The sequence below is a fragment of the Euphorbia lathyris genome, chromosome 8 (genome assembly GCF_963576675.1).
Source record: "Euphorbia lathyris chromosome 8, ddEupLath1.1, whole genome shotgun sequence".
Taxonomy (NCBI): Eukaryota; Viridiplantae; Streptophyta; class Magnoliopsida; order Malpighiales; family Euphorbiaceae; genus Euphorbia; species Euphorbia lathyris.
This window is the reverse complement of record NC_088917.1, coordinates 56,198,277-56,210,124: the sequence shown is the minus strand read 5'-3', so window position 1 is coordinate 56,210,124 and position 11,848 is coordinate 56,198,277. Positions and strand designations below refer to the sequence as shown.

The following is an 11,848-nucleotide window of genomic DNA, read 5'->3' as shown; positions in this document are numbered from 1 at the left end:
AACTTCACTTTATACATTATTTCTTTAGGAACTTACGTCATTATAAGAATAGGAAGTTATAAAATAAAAACACTGCATCTCTAACAATCTTTTCATAAATATGATTTCAAACAGCATAGTGCCATTTGTCGCTAACCATATTTTTTATCACCCGATTTTGACTATTGACCCAACAAGAATATCAGAAACATTAACGAACGTTGATTCACGCACGAATACCCGTTAATCAACTTTCAAAATTTAGAGGAATGAACGAATTGAAAAGTCAAATTGCTTGATTTTCAACCGCATCAATTATCTGACCTCTACCGTGCATGTTATCAATGATTTGTCACATACTAACAAAAAGAAAAAAATAAAAATAAATTGCAAAGTGTTTTATAAATCCTTTAAACCAATCGAAAACATATTTAACAAATCATATTTTGAGTTTTAAAAGATTTGAAAAATGCATAATTAGAGTAGACATACTCCATAGATGCACCGTAACCGTATCAAAAGTGGAGTAATTTTGGAGTAAAAAACCCAGTTTGATTTTGATAGAGAGGAACGAACGAGTTACTTCCCACCTCGCTCTCTATCCGATTCTCGTATCGCCCCTATTTCCTTTTCTTCCCCACTTAACTTCCATATCTGCAAATTTGCAAAACCCTAGGGGCTTTCTTCCTTTTTCACTTTCTCATTCATTTCCTACCTATTTCTTCTTCTCCATCCAGATTTCCTCAGCATTAGGGTTTTCTTTTCCTTTTTCTAATTTTTCGATTCATTTAGAAATACTGCATACTGAGGTTTGAACATTTTTGCCTTCTGATTCCCTGGATCTGATCATGGACTCGCGAGATTCATCTTCCTCGCAATCTACTCCCCCTGTGAATCGAGACACTCCGCCGGTTGGGTCTTCATCAACCGCAGAGGATGACGCTGTTCTCTCTGTTACTGCTGCTCTCGCTAAGGATGCTGCCTTGCATTTCCAATCCCGTCGTTTCGCTGAGTGTCTCTCCGTTTTGCATCAGCTTAAGCAGAAGAAGGAAGACGATCCCAAAGTAATTATATATACTAGTTCCACATTCTTGCCCGCTTTTGTTACGATGTGGAATGTTGGGATGGTTGCATATGAATTCTTTACTATTTGGAGTCAATTGAGTACTGAATGTTGCTAGGATCTTTTTTATTTATTTATTTTAATCGGAAATGATAGTTTGAACTTGAGCTTTTGTGGAATTTGCTACTTCGAATTAGTATTATCTTTCGTCATAGGCTGTTTTCAGTACATCGTGAAACTTGATTTACTTGTCCAAGTCTGTTCAAGTTTAACCAAATGTACTCAAGAACCGGATGAGGCTGACTGTTAAATTTGTTTGTTATAGAGTTGCATGAAAGCGAGGGTGATACTGTAGTATGATATTGTTTTGACATGAGTTCAACCGATTGACTTTATTTTCTTGTTGAAAAGTAAAACTAGTTCTGCTCTTTGCTATGTGATGCTCACATGGGTGATTTCCTTCTTCTAGCACTTCCACTTTGTTTTCTATTCTCATATAACCTAAGAGATTTTGGAGTATTATTAATTGTTTCAGTCATGATATACTAAAAAACCGTTACATCCAGAATTTGGGATTCAGTTGTATGCCTTCGTGGCCTGCAGTTTTGATTCAAAATGTTGTTTCTCGAAATATTATATTTACAATACTGGGCGTCAGAGTAGTGTGAGATGTGATTGGGTAACTTGTGCTTCACTCTATGTATTTGATATTGGGAAACTGCTTCAGCTATTCAAGTAATTTCTATGAATTTCTAATTGGCTTAGTTATTATCAACACAAAACAAATTTTTGGTACGTTCTTGTAATGGCTGCAGAAGCTAACCTCTATTTCTAATGTTGATTTTATTAATTGTGAGAATATAACTGGTTATTGAATTTATTTGTGAGATCCTTGTCTTGACAGAGAATTTTGGCATCTTCATAATGGTTGCAGCAGCTAGCCTTTATTTTAAGTGTTGCTTGAATTTTTAATTTTGGAGAACAACTCATGATATAAAATGCAATTCTAAAATTCTACTTATTGTTTATCTTGACAGATCCAAAATTTTGATATATGTGGAAAGGTTTCAGCAGCTAGCCTTTATTTTTAATGGCGATTTTATTGAGCATGTATATTGATCAAAATGGAATCTTGACAGAACCAAATTTTTGGTGTATTAGGTTGCAGCAAATAGACTTCTTATATAATGTTGCTTGGTTTTTTAGTTTTTATTGAATCTGAAAATCATGTGATATCATTATCTTTACAGCAAAAATTTTGGTACATTTGTAGGTTGCAGCAGCTAGCTTATATTTTTAATGTTTTTTGATTTTATGAAATTTCTGCGCAATCCTTGTCTTTACAGTGCCAAATTTGGTATATTCATAAAGATTGCAGCAGTTAGCTTTTGTATTTGGTTTTGCTTGACGTTATAAATTTTGAGAGTTCTATTGATTTAAATTGGAATCTTGATTTTTCGTGCGATCTTTATCTTGATAGCTAAACATTATGGTGTATTAGTAAAAGTTGCTGCAGCTAGCCTCTATTTAAAGTGCTCGATATTTGGAAATCTTGAGAGTAGCTATTGATTTAAAAACTCTGTGCAACCTTTATCATTACAGAGCTTAAATTCTGGCATATTCATAAAGGCTGCAGCAGCTAGCCTTTATTTTCAATGTTGCTTGATATTTTAGATTTGAAAACGTCTCTTGATTTAGAATCAAATCACAAAAAATTTGGTATATTCATAAAGGTTGCAACCTAGCCTATTTTTATGTTTGCTCGATTTTATAAATCTTGACAATATCTCTTGATTTAAAATCAAATCTTAGTTGTCCGTGCAATCTGTATTCTGGCAGAACTGAAATTTTGGCATATTTATAAAGGTTTCAGCAGCTTGCCTTTTATTTAATGTTGCTCGATATTATAGATTTTGAGTATCCTTGATTTAAAGTAGAATATCAAACTTCTATTTTTTTTCTTTATCTTGACTGAACTGGAATTTTGGTTTAATCATATAGGTTCAATTGTTAGCCTTTTTCTTTAATTTTTCCTGATTTAATAAATGTTCACAGTATCTCTTGATTCAAAATCGAATCTTAATCTTTTGAACAATCTGATTAGCCAGCCACTGAATGCGTTGCTCATCTGAACTTCCTATAAGCATTGTAGTCTATTATGGAGCAGAGTTTAGATGTAAAATATGAGACATTATTAATCTCCACAACCATGTTTTGGCTGTTTGTGAAATGTTTTGATTTTTCTTTATCTTCTTTCAACAATTTGATTTCTTGGTTAAAATTTAACAGGTTCTTCATAATATTGCTATTGCGGAATACTTTCGAGATGACTGTTCAGATCCAAGAAGATTGCTTGAAGTACTGAACAATGTAAAGGTAATTCACATTTTTCTTTTATATCTATTTTGTCATTCTTCCTACATTCATTGTTGCAGTAACATCAATAAATCCCACTTGCTTTATTTGGCATGCCATGTTCAATGAGCTATGTATGAAGCATTCAAGATTATAAACTAGTTAATTTATAATAATACTATTATTTTGGCTTCATAACATAGTCCTTTGAAGTGCACCGTAACCCTGCCTTTGGCCCAAGGTTGATGATGTTCTTTCTTTTGTGTGGCTCAGTTTGTGAAAATCAGAGACTATATATGAGACATGCTCCTCCTTGTAGTAGTAGTTTTTAAACCTTAATTTATTGAATAGTCGGTACACTTGATTTAAACAATAATATATTTCCTTTTGAATGCCTCCACTCCATCACAACATTCCTTATAGAAACATAACTTTCTATCGTCTTTTTAGGCTTCGAAAAACTGATTCTCATCTATTTCTTCCTCCCTCTCTTGCTCTCCATTAATTGTGCTTGTGAATGGGACATTTTTTCAACAATAAGCAATGCCACATCAATACGATACACCATATTGATTGAAGAAGACGTGGATGATACTAATGAATGGTTGTAGAGAATGGATGTACTATTTGATTAAGAATATAAACAAGTATTTTAAGCCTGATTATTTGACATTAGCTATTGTTGCTAAAGCTAGTGAAGTGAAAGAGGAAGTGTAATACTAGATCAGTTGAAGGCTAATATGTCTTATTTATATTCACCTCAAGTGCTATGCCTAGGCCAATGAAAGGTAGAAGCATCTTCTCATTTTAGGACTGATACTCCTTTAAATCTTAGAGATTAGGATTATTGATATAAAAAAAAAGAGTATGAAGAAGAATTTGAAACTGATTAGTTTGATTGTGGTGATCAAGGTGTTTATGTCGAACTTGATGACTAGTTATCTTTTGATTGCGCAAGTGATGGTGGTTGTTGAATAAAGATGTTTTGAGCCTCCTAAATAGCTTCTGTTTAGTTTTTATTTTTATTTAAAGCCATTGTTTCTGTGCATATTTTATACGTTGATATAGAAGCTTATGTCTTATATAGTGACATTTATGATTTATCTATATAGTTCAGTTCACGTTTGTTAGGTGCATACATGTGTATTGCATGTCACCCTCTAGTACATGTTTGTGCCTTAATATGATTGCCTCCTTGATATCTGTGCTTTTTGTATTATATTGTCACCATGGGTTAAATTTATTTAGAGTGGAGTGAAGATCTATAAGTATGATATAAAAGATAGGTTAGAAACATGAAAAACTTTGAAAACGATTAGAATGTAAAATAAACCCTTCATGGAAAAATTGGGGCATGCTAATGTGAAATCGATTCAGTAAAGTCTTGCTGCATGGATTTTGTAATGCCAGAAGATGATTACAAGAGAGTGGAATACTTAGGGTTGTTCAAATGTCTATGTGGTGATGCTGCCTGTGCTGATTATTTACTTGAGATAATTGGTTATTGAAGAACTAGTCAAGCCACGATGAAAGCTTCATATGTTAGCTGTGCCTTTTCTACTACTTATTTATCATTTATGAAATTTGATTACAATAGACCTTGTATCATTTCATTGTCACTTATTGATATCTCAAGGGGGAGTTGGACCTCCTTTCTCTTCAAAATGAATGGATTTTTCTGGGAAAGCTGTCATTTGGCATGATTCTTTTGTCTAATGACGAATTGTGTGTTCCTTGCTCTGAATAGCATTCTTATTTGTGCTTGTGGTCTAAGGAATTTCTTGACTGATTTGGTGATTACTGATAGTTTGTTTGGGGTGTCTATAGAGTTCCCTTCTTTAATATTACAAATTTTCTTTTCTCTAATGAGCTGAAAGGATTTGGCGTGAAGGAGGAGAAAGGTGATAAGAAGATAGCATCAGAGATCAAAGCAATGTGTCAATCATATGTATGCTTGGATGTTGTACTTATGTTGCATTGGATGTATTTTTTCATTGTTTTTGTGCGGCTTGCATCACAAAAGTCTTAGCCATTACAAAAATCTTTGACCTATAGCAATAACCCATTCTGAGAATTGAGTACGTCTTGCCTATACATATGTGGCCTGTACATAACTTGGGAGGATGGTGAGGAGTTGTGTATTTATTTCTTACTTTGGATGTCGCACTTACATATTACATTTGTTTAACTGAAATTTACCTTAGGATTTGCGTGCTCTACTTGTACCAAAAGTTAAAACTCTCTCCTTTTCTTGCCAGCTCATTTTCTTGGATGTTTAATACAGTTGAGATACCACATAATGCTAAGTGGCAAAAATGATTTTCTGACTGGCCAATAGCCTCATGTCAAAATTTATGTATTAATTTCAACATATTGAAGTACCATTACCAGTTTGAATAGTTATGTAGGTTTTTTAATTTATGTACTGCAGAGTTAAATTATCTTGAAGGACTGGACAACTGTCAATAAAATTGTGATGCATCATTTGTTGGATTGTTTCCATTTTCAACCTACGGAGTAGACACTGATATTTTCTTGTTTGTTTCTTTGCTTATGGTGGTTTAGAAGAAAAGCGAACTTCTTGCGCAAGCCTCTGGAGAACAGGTTGAGACTGTGAGCAATGCTCCGAACAAAGTCGTTTCAGGGTCTAAAGGAAGTGGAACTGCACAACAATTTTCTGCTGCAAATAGCACAACTCTTGTTTACATGGATGAATTTGACTCGGCAGTGGCAACATTGAACATCGTAGGTTCTTGATATATTTGCAGTTCATATGTTTGTTTGCTGTTAACTTCTTTTACAGCATTGATTGAAACATTGAGTTATTTTGTAGGCAATTATCTGGTTTCATCTTCATGAGTATACGAAGGCATTGTCAGTTCTAGAACCTTTATATCACAATATTGAACCTATTGATGAGGTTTGTTACTATCTGGAACTCTAATGGTAGTTCTTCCATTGTAACTTGATGGACCACTTTTAATGTGCAGACAACTGCTCTTACTGTTTGCCTTTTGCTGCTGGATGTTGCCCTTGCCTGCCAGGATGCGTCAAAATCAGCTGTAAGTTGAATGTGAAACAGTGTTGCTGCTCCTGTTTGTTTCGAAATGTTACAATTTATTGGCATCCAATGTTTGTCATAACTTATTTGGGATGACACTTCAAATTATCTCCCATTTATGTATAGAAGAGAATGCTGCCTTTTGCTGATAGGGAGCTTTTCAATTGGAAAACATATGCTTGTGCTTGGCCTTCCTGCACTGTATTTGGATGATGAATTGCAATTAACTGAACATTATAATTCTCCTGTTAGATGCTAGGCTAGGTGTTGTGCATTGCTTTTTGAAACATGCATTCACATGACTGTGCAACCTACAAGGCAGAAAGGACACCTGCCTTACTATTAACCCCATAGCTTGAGGGAAAGGAAACTGAACAATAAATAGAACAATACTATGGAATGACTAGCCCTGAAATCTTAAACAAAGCTGCCTGCTGGAAATTCTTTCTTAGAAGATTTTGCTGAAGAATTGCATTAGAAGCTCTACCCTCAAGTATGTTTTAAATGATTCAGTGTTGGTTTAAATATTAAAGAAAAGTTTCCTTTTCGGTGTGCAAGTATTCTTGTAATGATGCTTGTTTTTCTGCATCTCTAATTTTGTAGGTTCTATTTAAATATGAAGAACTACGAGTCCAAACTCTCCTCCCCTTATCTTTTTTGGAATGCATATTTTGATACTATACAATCATACATCTTGGGAAATGGTGTTTTTTTGTTTATGATTTATAATAGCAAGAATGATATATAATTTTAATTTATAAATTACTTTACCAAGGGGCTGTTTGATAACTTAATTCAGCACTTCCAATTAATGATTTAATTTAAGTGCTTATTGGTTTTCAGCTTGTTTGCTAACACAACTTAAAATTTTCAATCAAGTAAAAAAATCACTTAATCTATCAAGTCAAAATATCTAACTTAATATTAAGTTGAACATCAACAATAATAATATTCTAAATTTCTATATAAAAAATACTTCATACTTTTCAAATATATCTATAGCATCACTTCTCATATAATAATTTTTTTTTATCTTAAAAAACCTTAATCAATACCTTAAATTTCAGTATTTATCAAACAACTTCACTATTTAATAGTTTTATCATTTATAATTCAATGCTTGAAATTCAGTATTTATCTTTTTAAGCACTTAATTTTCAATGTTACCAAACATCACCCAAGTGTCACATGATTCATCTTATCTATTATAATTTTTATAATTTCCTGCGCATTATGTGCCTTAAGTAGTTCATCTAATGTGTTGGAAATGAAATTTGTGGATAATTTTGTTGGAGATCCCTTTGATAATTTGATGAGTGAAGAAAAAGGAAAAAATCGCCAAAAAGAAATGTGAGAACAGCTGGAATTGAGAAACAGCTGCTGGTATCTTTCCATTTTTGGAGGAGAAATGGAACTTAAATTCCGGTGACCATTTTCTTTGAGAACTTGTAATTTGGCATACAAGAGCGTTTTTTGACATAAAACATGAAACAACAGAACAATGGTGAAAATGCTTCTTGTAATGACCATACCATAAATGGGTGGACTATGTTGCCTCTTTGTGCTTTATACAAATTATTTTCATTTTTTTTCTTTGAAAACCTTTTCTTGTCATACATATGTGGTTCAAATTAATTGTACTGCTGCAATGAATGTGAAATGAATTTTTGTTATATCTCATGTCTGGCTCTTTGATATTTTATAGCATTTTTAACTGAAATCTTCTCTGTTTGGTTTATGATGTCTGATCTTAGCCTGACACTGCATCAGGCAATAACTTGCAATAAACACATTCAACGTGATTGTTGTGTTGTGCCTATTTTCCTTGAGAAATTTAGCAAGTCTTTAGTCTTATCTCAATGAGAAAAGAAAAGTGACTCCCAAAGTTCTTGGACTCGGTTCTTGTTGTTCTATCAGGCTTTTGTATTGTGTTCTATATGAAGTTAATTTTGAATACACTTGATTTTGTTAACATGAGAATGAAATAGCAATTTTTAGTCATGTATTACCTTCTAAAAAAGGGCGGCCCGGTCGCATTACGCGTCCCCGCTGAGCGAGGGTCCGGGGAGGGGTCCCACCACAAGGGTGTTTTGGGGGCAAGCCTTCCCTTGCCAATTTAATTGGCAAGAGGCCGCCCCTAAGACTCGAACCCGTGACCTCTGGTCACACGGCAACAACGTTTTACCGTTGCGCCAAGGCTCGCCCTCTACGAGAAAAAATAAACAAAGTATTAGGAAGATGGTTGTAATTGGTAATAAGCAGTAAAAATGGTTGACTCTTTTATATTGCAATGAGAACTTTATTCAACAGCATTATATATTTTTCCTTTAGGTCTTAGGCAGTACAATGTATTATAGTTTTTGGGTTTGACATTGCCAATATGGTAAACTGTATGGTAAATCCTAGACTACTAAGTATTGGCAAATAAAGGAATTAGAAAGTAAAGATGTATTGGAAGTTCTAATGTAAGAAGGCTCTTTCTTCAAAGCATGGTTGGGCTTTTTCTTTTTGTGGCAAATTAAGACAGCTTGTTTGGACCTTGTGAAGAAACACCTTAAACAGTGTAGGGTGTGCAGCTTTTGTTACGACTTCATGAATTTGGCACTGCTATGTGTTTGACTTAGTGGAAAATGCTCCCATCGCGAGCCTTCATCTTGCTGTAAAATATCTTGCCTTAAAATCTGTGTTTGTGCTTGTTTGCCTGACTTTTGCAGCTTTGCACATTAACTCAGAGTTTGGTTATGGCAAAAAGCTGTCTGCTTGTTTTGACATATCACATCTGTCATTTGATCAGGAGTTTATAATTGACGTTTGATTTTTTTTTTTTCACTTGATCAGGATGTATTGATTTATCTAGAAAAAGCTTTTGGCGTTGGCTGCGGGAGTCAAGGTGATAATGGAAGCACAGCACAACAACAATCTATGAATCCAGTTGCAAAATCTTCCCCTGTACCCAGCAGTTCATCAGCCATGGATTCGTCTAATTCTGATTTTACACCTAGTGGGAATGCCTTGGAAAATTCGTTATCCAGAACTTTATCATTATCAGAGGAAACACTCGAGTATGAAACCATGTTTTCACTGGACATAGGTGGGCAGAACTTGACAAGGCCACCTGGTCTTTCATCTTCAGCCGATCTTTCAAGGACCCAAGTTGATAAGTCCATGTCTTCTGTTGATCTGAAGCTTCAGCTGCAGCTTTACAAGGTCCGTTTCCTGCTTCTCACAAGAAATTTAAAACAAGCAAAGCGAGAAGTTAAGCTTGCCATGAACATCGCTCGTGGTAGAGACTCTTCAACAGCTCTCCTCTTGAAGTCTCAGCTTGAATATGCTCGTGGAAATCATCGTAAGGCCATAAAGTTGTTGATGGCATCTAGTAATCGTACAGAGATGGGAAATTCAAGCATGTATAACAACCTTGGGTGCATATATTACCGGCTTGGGAATCACCATGCATCATCTGTCCTTTTTTGCAAGGCACTAAGTAGCAGTTCATCTCTTTGGAAGGACAAACCTCTGAAGCTGCTGACTTTCTCACAAGACAAATCTCTTCTCATCACATACAATTGTGGAATACAGCACTTGGCTTGTGGGAAGCCTTTACTTGCTGCTCGCTGCTTCCAGAAAGCAACTTTAATTTTTTACAACCTTCCTATATTGTGGCTTCGGCTTGCTGAATGCTGTCTGATGGCCTTAGAGAAGGGAATTATAAATGCCACAGACAGAACAGAGATTACAGTTTATGTTATTGGCAAGGGGAAATGGAGGCATCTTGCAATAGAAAATGGGAATGCTAGAAATGGTCACGTGGATTCGGTCAAAAGGGATGATTTGATGTTGGGCAGCGACGGCCAGCCTAAGCTCTCTTTATCCCTTGCCCGCCAGTGTCTACTCAATGCGCTGCATTTGTTGGACAGTTCGGATGTAAACCATCTGAAGTCTAGTTTGCCTTCGAGTATCTCTTTGGATGAAAATGAGGCGAGCGAAGTGGTTTCTCTCAAGAATTCAAATCACAAGAGTTTAAGTGGCCTTGATACCAAAACATCAGCTGTATCTGTAGGATTAGGGCAGCTTAATGCGAATGGAGATGCAAAAGAGCCGAAGGGAGGAACAAGTCAGGAGATAATGCAGAACTCGATATCGAACTTTGAAGGTATTCGCAGAAGAGAGAATCAGATGATTAGGCAAGCTATTCTTGCTAACATGGCATATGTAGAATTGGAACTTGAAAATCCTGAGAAGGCCTTGGCTGCTGCAAAGTCTCTCTTGGAGCTTCCTGGATGCTCAAGGATTTATATTTTTCTTGGTCGTGTCTATGTAGCCGAGGCCCTCTGCTTGCTCAACAAGCCAAAGGAAGCTGCTGAGTATTTATCAGTTTATTTGTCCATAGGAACCAAAATCGAGCTCCCTTTCAGTCAGGAGGATTGTGAGCAATGGCGAGTTGACAAAATTTTGGACTGCGAAGAATTAAATGGAGTTTCAGCCAATACCAAGACCTCGTCTCCTGATGAATCACAAGGCGTTGTCTTCCTCAAGCCTGAAGAGGCACAAGGCGCTCTTTATGCAGATTTTGCAGCAATTTTTGCAGCACAAGGGGAGCTCGAACGGGCACACCATTTTGTGACGCATGCATTGGCACTTATACCAGACAGTCCAGAGGCAACTTTAACGGCAGTGTATGTGGATCTGATGCGTGGAAAATCAGAAGCAGCTATATCGAAGTTAAAACAGTGTAGTCGGGTGAAGTTCCTTCCGAGCCATGTACAATTGAATAAAGCTTGATGGGGTTTTGTAACAACAGTGGCTTCCAATTCTTGTGTCTGGGCTCATGCCTCAGTGTTAGTTTAGTGGGTAGATCAGCAATCCTATAATTAGGATTTGTAACATATATATAGTTCAGTTCAGAGAATAAATTTTTTTGGCTTATTTTTTCTTTGATTTTTCATTCCATATGTAGGCTTCATTAATTGGTGTGGCAGAGTGTTTTGGATAGAGCGGATGCCCACCTTTCAATTTTATGTTGTGCTCTTCTTGCGAGAAAACAGAAAAGGGAAAAAAAAATTTCATCAATTTCACTTGAGGCTTTATTGTTTTATGCGTTAAACTACTAGTAGATTAACTTACATGTATAATGACCTATTTAGCCTTTGATCTATCTGATCTATACAAATTTAGATGTTGAAATCTCTCTGGTCTTGAAATCCCTCTTGGCCTTCTTGGAGTACCAAAGGAAGAGATCTGTCTGGTTTCTAGGAGTTATAGTATATTAAAAGAAAGTGAGAAGGTGCAATTTCACAAGTGAAAGCAGATCTCTGAGGCAGTTGCAAAGGAACACAAAGTTCTATTGGAAGCAGGAGAAAAAGAGCAGATTAGTCAATCTCTTATTTATA

At 35.5% G+C, this 11,848-nt stretch overlaps 1 protein-coding gene across 2 annotated transcripts; it reads left to right on the top strand.

Moving 5' to 3' along the window:
- Positions 1–472: 472 nt before the first annotated feature.
- LOC136202002 (uncharacterized) lies at positions 473–11,553 on the top strand. 2 transcript variants are annotated; one of them, XM_065992413.1, is made up of 6 exons: positions 473–1,043; positions 3,332–3,418; positions 5,966–6,142; positions 6,231–6,317; positions 6,388–6,459; positions 9,297–11,553. In XM_065992413.1, exons 1-6 carry the CDS (start codon positions 828–830, stop codon positions 11,238–11,240), a joined length of 2,583 nt encoding a protein of 860 aa, XP_065848485.1. In that variant the 5' UTR covers positions 473–827; the 3' UTR covers positions 11,241–11,553. The 2 variants fall into 2 exon arrangements, with proteins under 2 accessions (XP_065848485.1, XP_065848484.1); XM_065992412.1 differs by having other exon boundaries at positions 475–1,043; positions 5,963–6,142.
- Positions 11,554–11,848: the final 295 nt, after the last annotated feature.